General features: G+C 38.9%; 1 protein-coding gene across 4 annotated transcripts in view; it reads right to left on the bottom strand.

Annotated features, from left to right (window-relative positions):
• fhod3a (formin homology 2 domain containing 3a) overlaps positions 1-11,311 on the bottom strand; it is a 36,978-nt gene extending 25,667 nt beyond the window's left edge. For 2 of the 4 annotated variants that reach the window (XM_055220928.2, XM_055220926.2), the window contains exons 1-3: positions 10,931-11,311; positions 6,203-6,315; positions 3,846-3,910 (exon numbers count right to left, since the gene is read on the bottom strand). In XM_055220928.2, coding sequence (XP_055076903.2) covers positions 3,846-3,910; positions 6,203-6,315; positions 10,931-11,095 — 343 coding nt within the window. In that variant the 5' untranslated portion in view covers positions 11,096-11,311. The remainder of the gene's footprint in view (positions 1-3,845; positions 3,911-6,202; positions 6,316-10,930) is intronic. The other 2 variants (XM_055220929.2, XM_055220930.2) reach the window with 2 other exon arrangements.
• Positions 11,312-12,950: the final 1,639 nt, after the last annotated feature.

A 12,950-nucleotide genomic window follows, 5' to 3' on the forward strand; every position in this document is an offset into this window, starting at 1 on the left:
ATATATTAAATATGGTTCATGATTATTTATATCTTCAGTGACTCTTGTGTTTGTAATGAACATCACGCCACTGTCGTACTCTTTTAATATCAGAAGCTCAGGCGCTCTCTTCCTGTTACCGATGTGACATCACTAAATCTGGATGGCGCTATGTTTCCGTGGTGACAGTCATTTGTAAAATTCTCACCTCATCAGTCTTTAACACAGCTGACGGGTGATGGAGGTGAATGACCTGCACTTCTGTTTTAACCACAGACACGCCTGTATAAAACATACTGCACACTAATATTCAGATTCACTTCATTAATAACAAACAACCAACACGCACATGCGCATGCGCACGCACACGCACACGCACACACACACACACACACACACGCACACACACACACACACACACACACACTGTATGTTAATGATCAGACTCTTCCCATGGATGTGTGATGATGATCTTAAAGGTCCATTGAAGTGCCCTAATTGTGCAGCATTATTTAATGTGGTGACGTCAGTTTTACTGAAACAATGGAACTATCGAGAAGCCCCTCCCACGTTTGTTAAAATAACCAATAGAATTTAATTTATGGCACGTCCTGTAACAAAACGTAGAAGGTGGGGCGCTTTAAAGGTGGGATGGGTCGTCAAATCACCGGAAGAAAAATGCACTACTACATAATTCTGAACGTTCTGAATGGGGGCGGGTCTTGAGGCGAGATGATTGACAGTGATTGACAGCTGCACAGTATGAGCTAACGTTAGCTTGCTTTGCACGTGTTCATAATAGACCCCTTCACGGTTCACGTCACAGGCGGTTCCCACTGCGCATGTCGGGGTCAGAAAAGTCATTACAGCAGATTGAGTTGCGTATTATTCGGTATCGTCAAAAATGCCTACTTACGTCGTGGGCTTTGAAAATCACACCAGGTCTTCCGTTAAGTCTTTGCGATTCATGCAGAATCTCAAAAACAAAAAAATAAAACATCTGCGTCTGCAAGCAATTAACATGCGGACTGGAACAATGCAAATATCAAAAAGGCTTGTGTTTGTAGTGCTCACTTCATTTGAGGTAAGGCATCATTTTCAGCACTGTTATATTAAATTATAAAGCCTAAATGGTATGAACAGTTTGACCCCATGCTGTGCGCGCACCCGATAGTCATTCAGTGTTTACAAACCTTGAAGGGGTCTATAACAACATGATAATAAGTTTCTAAGTAGTATGTTTACCTTAGTAACACAAAACAAGCAACAACTAAGACAAATGATGTTTTAGATTTTTTGACCATTTTATATTTCCTGAGTCCGCGGAAAAACTGGGCAAAAAAACTGAACTCGAAATCTTCCTGACGAAAGTTCAAGTAATCTGTTAGTGGTGTGTCAACTGAGTTTCACACTAAGGGTAAAAAATAAAAACTGAATTTGTTGTCCTTACATCCACATACTGCACAGGATTAGTCATCTCTTATTGAGGGTTTTGGTGATTTTCCCCTTCAGAGATGGTAAAAGTGGAGTTACTCTTTGGTTGGTTAATTTGAGAGCAGGTTGGGCGGTAAAAAAAGCTATTAGGTTTGTTCGACTTCATGCGGCGCTGCAAGTACCGTGAGAGCGATTCACAAAATCATACGGAGGAGTTTGTTTTTAAATCGCTATCGTGGAACTTTGACGTCATCCAGCTGTCGATTCTTGCAGCGCCGCATGAAGTGTCAAGTTTCAAACACTTTATTTATCCACAAGGGGGCAATTCACAGAGCCACATAGAGTTACACAAACAATACAAACTACATAAAAACATCATACATTAATAAATAACGCAATATACACAGAATATGAATCATAGTCCACTACGAGTGGATACCTAAAAAAAACCCCAACAATAATAACAATAAATCCATACCATATATAAGAATAAATATCTACGTAAATTAAATGTACAAGACTGAAGTCGAACAAACCTGAAGGCTGCATCGATCGGTAGTTAGTGGGTGGAGCTAATGACTCAGTTTTGCACAGGGCATTTTTGGTTAAATCAGTCCATCAAGGACGTTACGAAAATTCTGCTTTAACACAATATCAATCGAATTTATTGAAAAATAAAATGAATTAATTAATTAAATAAATAAATTAATTAAATAAATTACCCATGATAACAGGCTAGAATGTCTTGTGATCAATTCCGCTTTAAGCTTAACGTATTTATACTAAAAGGAAAAAGTTACATTGTAACTTCATGGGGGCTTTAAGATTCAGGATGTGACATCACATTGCCATGGCAACCTGATGCAGTAAGAAAAGAAGCTGTGGGGGCGCACACACACACACACACACACACACACACACACACACACACACACACACACAATGGCTCAGTGAAACAATACGCCCATAAAATATACAAATGTATTCAAATAGCAGCAGCTCACACTATTTGTGGTTGTGTGTTTATCATGAAGTCAGATTTTGATCTGCTTTACTCACAAACACACAAACTCATGTTTATAGAAGAACATACAACAAAATATTGTTACTATAAAGTAAATGATATAAATCCACTGCTGAATCACACACAGCAAACACACAAACACAAACACATACACACACACACACACACACATACACACACACACACACACACACACACACGCACACACACACACACAGATCAATGCTGCCTTGATTCAAAACTGAAGAATTAAATCATTAAATCTTATAACAGAAGATTCACCCGCTTAACCCTGAATGTTAGTTTGAAATAAAACATGACCTGTCTCTCTCTCTCTCTCTCTCTCTCTCTCTCTCTCACACACACACACACACACACACACACACACACACATGCATACTTCTGTCTTGTCATCAGTTTCTATAGATATCAGAGTTAGCCGGGTGTTTCTCTGGGTCACTGTGGGGCTTGTGACAGGAACAACATCACCATGATGCTAAATTCAGAGCACTGCTGCTTCTGATATCAGTTTACAAACTCACATCACTGCTGCTCTATGACAACTCACTGTGTGTGTGTGTGTGTGTGTGTGTCTGTGTGTGTGTGTGTGTGTGTGTGTGTGTGTGTGTGTGTGTGTGTGTGTGTGTGTGTGTGTGTGTGTGTGTGTGTGTGTGTGTGTGTGTGTCTCAACATTACACCATCAGTCATTTAGGAAATGACTAGCTCTCTCCTCAAGTGAATGTCATCAATATGGAGGTGAAATGAAACATCATCAGATACACAAACACAATCTAACACACATTGACTGTAATGCTGCACAGTGTTTGAACAGATCATTGTGTGAATGAAGAGCTTAATAACTCACTCACAGCAACTATAACCATATAAACCAACGAGTTTATTCTCAAGATTAAGATTAAGAGTCTCCAGCAGATCTGAGATCAGACGGATCATCTTAAAGTACAATCTCTGTAATACACTGTGCTTACAGCCTTCATACTACAGACAAGTGAAATGAACCTGATCGACCCCCCTCACACCCCCTGACCTATGACCTCATCCGGTCTCTAACAGCAACAGCCAATGAGATGCTTGAACTGCAATTCAGGAATAGCTACACTATCACTAAACAGATAACCACAGACAGAGAGAGAGAGAGAGAGAGAGAGAGAGAGAGAGAGAGAGAGAGAGAGAGAGAGAGAGAGAGAGAGAGAGAGAGAGAGAGAGAGAGAGAGAGAGAGAGACAGATGGGTAAAGTGTATAATTTAATGCTCACAGATGTGTCTGTAATGACTTAAACAGATGTGTGAGTTATTTCTCGGCATTAGTGTCAGTGTGTGTTTGTTATAAACAGTAAATCTACAGTGACAGTGAGTGTTGAGGATGTGTTTAATCTGTGAAGACTCACCGATACACGAGTGAACCCGAACACTCAGTTGAGTTCGTAAGATCATGCTGTGTTTCTTTCCCCTCCTGAAAAACACACAATAATGTTCATTAATGTCTCACAAACATTTCACACAGTCTGAAGATGGACGTGCAATTTAAAGATCTGAGAAACATGACTGTGATTTACACACAAACACACACAGACAGATAATACACCATGAGTACACAAAAACACACACACATGTTATCTAAATAAGGATATATTGTAGATTTATAAATCATATTCAAATCACTTAACAGCTGAAATGTGCAGAACAAATAAACAATCAATCCATATGCAGTGTAGTGTAGTATAGTTTAGAGTATGCAGTGCAGTATAGTTGAGAGTATGCAGTGTAGTGTACAGTAGAGTATGCAATGTAGTGTAGTTTAGAGCAGTGTAGTGTAGTGTAGTGCAGTGTAGTGTAGTTTAGCATATGCAGTGTAGTGTAGTATAGTTTAGAGTATGCAGTGCAGTATAGTTGAGAGTATGCACTGTAGTGTACAGTAGAGTATGCAATGTAGTGTAGTTTAGAGCAGTGTGTACAGTGCATTTCTTCGCGGCCCCCCCAAAGAAATTTATGACAAATTTGTTCTAAAATGTACATTTTAATTAAACAAAACATAAAATTATTCAAAGTAGTGGTGTTGGTTAGTAGCCTTATATATTATTTTGGTTTAATTACACAGAATGATAAATATTCATGATAAATTCAAGTATTTTATAAAATGTCATAAAACTGGGGCCCCCCTGGCACCATCTCGCGGGCCCCCAGTTTGAGAATCACTGGTTTAGAGTATGCAGTGTAGTGTAGAGTATGCAGTGTAGTGTAGAGTTTGCAGTGTAGTGCAGAGTATGCAGTGTAGTATAAAGTATGCAGTGTAGACTATACAGTGTAGTGTAGTGTAGTGTAGTATAAAGTATGCAGTGTAGAGTATACAGTGTAGTGTAGTGTAGTGTAGTATAAAGTATGCAGTGTAATATAGAGTATGCAGTGTAGATTAAAGTGTGCAGTGCAGTATATAGTATGCAGTGTAGTGTAGTATAAAGTATGCAGTGTTGTGCGGAGTATGCAGTGTAGTATAGAATATGTAGTGTAGTTTAGAGTATGCCGTGTAGTGTGGAGTATGCAGTGTAGTGCAGAGTATGCAGTGTAGTATAGAGTATGTAGTGAAGTATAAAGTATGCAGTGCAGTGTAGAGTATGTAGTAGGGATGCTCCGATCAGGATTTTTGCAGGCCGATACCGATCACCGATTTGTTGTCTTCGTGATCGGCCGATACCAATGCCGATACCGATTTTTCAAGCTGATATGCAAGCTCTTTGATGACTGTAACTTTTTAAAATTTTTCTAAATAAAGTAAAACCACAGATGTTGCCTTTGTTATATTATTTGCAGTAATTAGGTATATTATTGTTTTAATAGAGAATCAAATAAATTAGCAACAATATTTCTTCTGCAAAGAGAAATTTAATATGCCTTTAAAAAGGCTTGTCTGTAAAAACTAATGAAAATAAAACAGTTAACAGTCTTTACTGTATGAATTAAATATACACGCATTCGTATGAGGTACAACAGTTCTTTAGTGAAGAGCAGATAGTGATTTTATTGAGAGATGAATTAGGTTACTGTAGCTTTAAGACTTGACAGAGATCGCTCTGTCCACGTGCACTCACTGATGACAGGCTGCTGTGTGTGCGCGCGGCGGGTGTATGCAGACGAGAGCAGCTGTGAGGAAAATGAAAGTTTAAACGCTCAAAACTTTAAAATGCATGCAAATAATAAACTTTTGACATGAGGATGCAATTGTCCGCGATAGATATGTGTTGTATACGCTGTTTGATGGGGATCTGAAGACGGGTCGCGATGTTAGGACCGGACCGCGTCCTCGTAGAAAATACACATATCTCTGTGAAGGCAAAGAGAGAAATGCAAATCTACACGTCGCTCATCAGCCACGGGTTATAAAAATGCTCTCACTGCGTAAAAATGGTCTCTACGTGCAGCCGCATTGAGGAGCCATATCATGACAGACAAAAGTAAACAGAAAGATCGGTTCACGAGATCGGCAAATTTAACGAGGAGCGATCGAGTCATTTAATGCCGTTATCGGCCGATACCGATCTGCGGCCGATCGATCGGAGCATCCCTAGTATGTATTATAGTGTAGTATAGTTTAAAGTATAAGTGTAGTGTGGTTTAGTGTAGTGTAGTTTAGATTATGCAGTGTGGTGTAGTGTAGTGTAATGTAGTGTATGTAGTGTAGTTTAGAGTATGCAGTGCAGTGTAGAGTAGAGTATGTAGTATAGTATAAAGTATGCAGTATGAGTCTTACCCTCCACAGTCTTCCTGCTGAAATCCTTCGAGTTCATCTCTTTGTTCAGACAGAGATAACTCCAGATCAAGATAAACTCCAGTATGAGAGAGCTGAAGAGCGCAGTCATCGAGCTACACACAGAAAACATACTTCATCATTACTTACACATCATCATACAGTAGATATTGTAAACACACTACAGCAATGGATTATGGGATTGTGTTGTGTTGTGACTCTTTTCATTAACCTAACACCCCTTAAAGAAACAATTCAGAGGGATTCACAAGGTTTTATGAGGTTCAGTCATTAATAGATATTTATAAGAGACTCATCATAACTGATCATCATCATCATCTGTCAGATCATCAACAATCACACTGTGGCCAGACATCAAGCTAATCTTTCAGATATAAATGACCTCTGATCAGCATATCTAAACGTATCTTACACATGTGCTGATGTTAAAACACTGATATCCGTAAGTGTGTGACCAGTAAAAAACTCAAACCCGTAGGTGCAATAATACCAGATCATGTCAAACACAGGTGTGCATATAAATGAAAGCACACAGTTCAGATCCTGCTGTGTTATGTGTTCGGCTCAGAGAGTTTGTGTTTGTCTTCAGTATTGGGTTTGGCAGCATTATGGTTAAAACACTTGCTTCTCTATTTCAACTGAGCTCAGCCAAACCCTAACAAACACCTCATCAAAAGTTTCTAGCTTTGATTTATGATCAGACTTCACTTATCCAAGAATGTGTCACATAACATAACAGATAAACACAGAGATCATACATCTGCTCTATGTGTGACAGCCGTAAGCGTTCAATGAGAGGATTTTCAACGGCTTGTCAGCATAAAATCTGCTTGATCTATATGCTGTTCCTCTAAACATTACACATCAATAAACTGGATAGTAATTATTTATCATTTAATGTCATTCAGATCTCTCTCAGCGCTATAGACACTCATGTCTGGATAGTTTTCGGCTCAATCACATGAGCCATCAAATCTACTATATGTTTGTAAATGTATTCAACACTTTTATCCAAAGCATCTTTCAGTGCAGTCAGTACATCATCAGTTTGTGTGTCACTTGAGAATCAAACACATGATGACCTTGACATTCTTATTGATTTACACCAGTGAGCTATAAGAACCACAGACAGACGGACAGACAAACGGAGAAACGGACAGACAGGCAGACAGACAGAGCCGGCGCCAGACCATAATTAACAGGGGGGCACATGGCTTCCAACGGGGGGGGCACGCAATAGCAACAATACCTTGCAAAAACAAGCCATTAAAACACAAATACAGTGCAAGCACACACTCATACAACTAGTACAGACTGTCAGCTCATTTCCGGTATAAAGTGCAAAAGATCACAAATTATGCGCAAAACTATTTTGAACTTGGACCGCGGCATGAGCGCAAGCTGTGCTCCGCTGCGCTCGCACTTTGCTCGACGCAACAACAAACCATTGAAATGAATGGGTTTCATAGGGCAGCGCACACCGCGTCCTAAAAGCCGCTTTACCATAATCACATTACGTAAATTAAAACAACGCTAACTTACCTTTAAAATAGCTGAAGACGGCGTGTACGAACATTAAACTTCCTTAAAACAGTGTCCTGTAGATTTGAAAATTCCACCTCGACCTCTAATCTCTGAGTTTGAGCCAGTCTGTGTTTGCATGAAGTCAGATGAAGCAGGCGGTGCTGGTTCGTTCTAAATTTTCTAATATCCATATTTTACGCGATCCATAAAATGCCGCAAAAAAACACGTTGCTAGTATCAAGTCACAAATATGCTAAAGACGTAAAGACATGCGATGCAGCAATACATCCAATCAGAGAAACTGGTCTATTTTAATTAAAGAAAACGTATATCCACTATACTTTCCTCATTTGATGACATTACAAGTCATGAAACATTCAATGTTTAATTTATTTTAATTATTCTTGATATATATTAAATTAATAAAAAACTTTGCAGACAGACGGACGGAGAAATGGACGGATAGACAGACAGACAAGCGGACAGACACAGACACACACACACACACACACACACACACACACACACACACACACACACACACACACACACACACACATAGGGATGGACAGACAGAGAGAAAAAAAGGAAATACAGACAGACAGACAAACGGACAGACAGAGAGACACAAACAGAGAAACAAATAGACAGGCAGACAGACAGGCAAACGGACGGACAGACAAACGGAGAAACGGACAGACAGACAGACAGACGGACGGACAGGCAAACGGAGAAACAGACAGACAAACGGACAGACACATACAAACAAACAGACAAACAAACAAACGGACAGACAGAGAAACGGACAGACAGACAGACAGACAGACAAACAGACAGACACATACACACAGACAGAAAGACAGACAGACGAATGAACAAACAGACAGACGGATGACGGACAGACAGATGGCCAGACAAACAAACAGACAGACAGATGGACAGACACATACACACAGACAGACGGACAGGCAAACGGAGAAACAGACAGACAAATGGACAGACACATTCAAACAGACAGACAGACAGACAAATGGACGGACAGACGGAGAAACGGACAGACAGACAAACAGACAGACACATACATACAGATGGAAAGACAGACAGACGAACGAACGAACAGACAGACGGAAAGACGAACAAACAGACAGACAGACGGACAGACAAACGGAGAAACAGACAGACGGATGGACAGACACATACACATAGACAGACAGACAGGCGAACGGACAAACAGACAGACAGACAAATAGACAAACAAACAAACAGACGGACGGACGGACGAACGGACAAACAAACAGACAGACAGACAAACACACAAACAAACAAACAGACGGACAGCCAGACAGCCAGACAGCCAGACAGACGGACGGACGGACGGACGGAAGGACAGACGGAGATCCGTGGATCCCTGCGAGCTGGACAGACAGACGGACGGACGGATGGACAAACAGACAGACAGACAGACAAATAGACAAACAAACAAACAGACGGACGGACGGACGGACGGACGAACGGACAAACAAACAGACAAACACACAAACAAACAAACAGACGGACAGACAGACAGACAGACAGACGGACGGACGGATGGACAGACGGAGATCCATGGATCCCTGCGAGCTGGACAGACAGACGGACGGACGGACGAAAATGGACAAACACATACACACAGACAGAGAGACAAACGGATGGACAGACAGACAAACGGAGAAATAGACGGACAGACACATACACACAGACAGACAGACAGACATATGGACGGACAGACGGACGGACAAACAAACAGACAGACGGAGAAACTGACAGACAGACTGACTGACAGACAGACATCTTCTCTTCATCTACAGCAGTGCAGGGGATTTAACCTAATGTTGATGTTTTATATTTAAGTCTGAATGACTGAGTCTGTATATTTGTGTATAATGAGATGATGAAGAACTGAATGAAGCTCAGTGCAGACAAAACACAAACATCTAAGCGTCTGTCTGTCAAACATGAATGAAAGACAGCAGCTCTCTTCACATTCTCTAGTTATAAATAGACTGAGTAAGTGCTGGTTAGTGAGCACTAAACTCTTCTGAGAGCCGGTGAGCAACTCTCACAGTCAATAACAACATCAGCAATAATCCACGACCGTTCATTTAAGAACAATAAATTAATTTCTCTTGAGATTCAGTTTTAGTCAAATATTTCCTTAAAAATACAAAACGGCAAAACTACAACGTGTGTGTGTGTGTGTGTGTGTGTGTGTGTGTGTGTGTGTGTGTGTGTGTGTGTGTGTGTGTGTGTGTGTGTGTGCGTGTGTAGAAATATTCCACAGCATCAATGTGGGTCAAGCGCTGACCTGACCTGTACTTTATTTTACACATTTGACCAAAACAGCCAATTACTGTCCGCTGTTGTTACCATGACGATCACTCAAGAGACAAAAACACAGCATCACACACAAACATCAGACAAAGCCTGCATACAAATTCATCTGATTTTACTCTGCCCTAAAAGTAAAGCATGTACTGGTTAGGTTATGGGAATGTATAGACATTTAAGTGCATTAAAAGAAATGAGACACATTAAATCTAATGTTGACTACTTCAGTATTTAGTATTGATGTGAATTGGGATGCAAGGAGAGAAAAGACAAACATCTCATCATGAAGTCACATTGAACTGTTAGTATTCAGTCTGTGAGAACTTTACTAAAGATGGTTTCTATTCACCTGATCTAAGATTATAAATCAACAGATTTGCTTTTAATTCTGCAGGGATCTTTTGAATATTCTCTATGAGAGCTTGTGTTAATAATCTAAATCTGAGTGAAATGAGTGCTGTACAGAGAGACTCGTGCGCGCCGCGCCGCTATATCTGGAGCAGAGCTATAATCTCACACCAGCACCTGTCGCACTTTAACAAGACCTCTCACAAATACACACAACACACTACAATTATTTATCAATCATTATATAATACAAAATACTGATTAAAAAACAATAAAATACTGTGACAAATACACACAATCACCATACTTTAACAAGTTCATTATAATACAAAATATATAAAAGACCCGTGACAAGCCTACACTATGCGTATTTATAAATTAAAAAAAGTTTTATTTAAATATATATGCCAACATAAAAGCACAATCTTTAGTAGATAACTTATAAAGAAATAAAGATTGCGTGTTTCTCACTTTGTGTGGAGCTTTGAGGAGTCTGTGGATCCCCGCGAGCTGGTTTATCACCGGTATATCTTCTCTGAATGTGTAAAGTGGAGGTCTGCTCGGTTCGGGAAAACTGGTGCTGTTGAACGGATCGGTATCGTCTAAAAACTGAACCCGACACACAAACGTCGACATGATGCGTCCATGAGCCGTTTCCACGCGCGCGCTCTCCGGTAACGACAACAAAAGTCCCGCGACCTTCACTGACTGCACCCGCGGATGAAGTGAAGATACGGGCAGTATTCTAGTAGTCTGTCCCGTGGCTGCGCGTCTGAGCGTCAGTGTCGCGCGTCACGACCGGGTGGACGCGTCGGAAGGTGCTGGACAGCCGGGCGGACGCCCCCCGTGGATTTAGCGCTTCAGATGCGGGATCAGATTACTGTGAAACAGCGACATCCAGCGGACAGACAGAGTATCGCAGCCTCTCAAACACCACTGGTTATAAAGTAGTACACTTCCATATAGCGTACTTAAAAGTGCTCTATTTTCACACACTAATTTTGTACTTAATAAACTAAAAGTCTTTCTTAATACTTTTAAAGATAACCTTAAGTACATATAAGTGTATTTCTCTGTGTTATTTTGAGTCATCATGAATATGAACTGAAATGTCTATAAATGTATTTAGCTTACACTTGTAGTAAACTTGAACCCATTTTGGTATGTAAGGTTCAAGTTAGGGTTAGTAAAAGTGTTAATAAAAGTGTAAAATACATTTTCTACAGAGATAGTATGTTTCAGAAAAGCACAAATAACTACACAGATAATCTTAAGAACATCTGAAGAAGTACTAAAGAAGTATTTTAGTAGCCTATATTCAGTGTTGGATTACTAATAATTAATTACTAGTTACAATTAGATTTCTTTACATATTACTCTCTCCAAAAAAGTATTTAATTACTAATTACCTTCTAAATCCTATAGAGTAAATGATACAAAGAAAGGCTTGAAGCAGCTGGAATAAATCATAAAAGTACATTAATTATTCAATAATCATCAATTACATCAATAATTCACACTTTTTAAGGTCCAGTTCTCACTATTAACTAACTATTAACTACTTTTGCCTCAATATAGTCCTAATTACCGCTTATTAATACTTAGTAAAGTAGTTGTTAAGTTTAATCATTGGTAAGGATGTAGAGTAAGATTTTGCCGAATAAGGCATTAATATGTGCTTTTTAAGTATTAATAAACAAACAATATCTCAGTAATATTAATGCTAATAACCAACTAGTTAACTTAACAGTGAGTATTGTGTTACCATTATTCTTATTAACTCACCCAAGTATTTAAAGTGAGAAGGATTCTTAAAAACAACAGACTGTAAATGTTGATGTTAAATCCACTATTGTATTATATAAAATATATATATATATATATATATATATATATATATATATATATATATATATATATATATATATATATATATATATATATATATATATATATATATATATATATATATAGGACTAATTGATCTACGGTCCATACAGTATTTACTTCAATTACATCAGAAGTCACTGAAATTAAATGACTGAGTAATCCCTTACTTTACTTTTTCAAGAGAAAAGTCATTCAATTACAGTAACTGATTACTTAGTAACTAGCTACACACCCAACACGGAGTATATTAAATACAAAGGTAGTGCATGAAAATAGAGCACTTTAAGTACATTATGGAAGTGTATTACTTTTTCACTTTACTCCAATAAAACTTTAATCTGTTCATTTTAATCACATAAATATGTAAAGTATAAATGATGAAGTACAAGCTAAAACCTGCTTATTATATTTTGTATAATAAAGGTAAACTCTGAAGTAAAAGCACAACCAGTATTGTTGCGCAAAAGGTTGTAGATCTGATTCCCAGAAAACACATGCAGAGAAAATGACTCTATTAAATAATTTAAAGCGTCTCTCTAATGCATAAATGCTAATGAATAAAAGTTTGTTCACATCTAAACTCTTTATTATGACAATGTTT

Source organism: Misgurnus anguillicaudatus, chromosome 20 (assembly GCF_027580225.2).
Source record: "Misgurnus anguillicaudatus chromosome 20, ASM2758022v2, whole genome shotgun sequence".
NCBI lineage: Eukaryota > Metazoa > Chordata > Actinopteri > Cypriniformes > Cobitidae > Misgurnus > Misgurnus anguillicaudatus.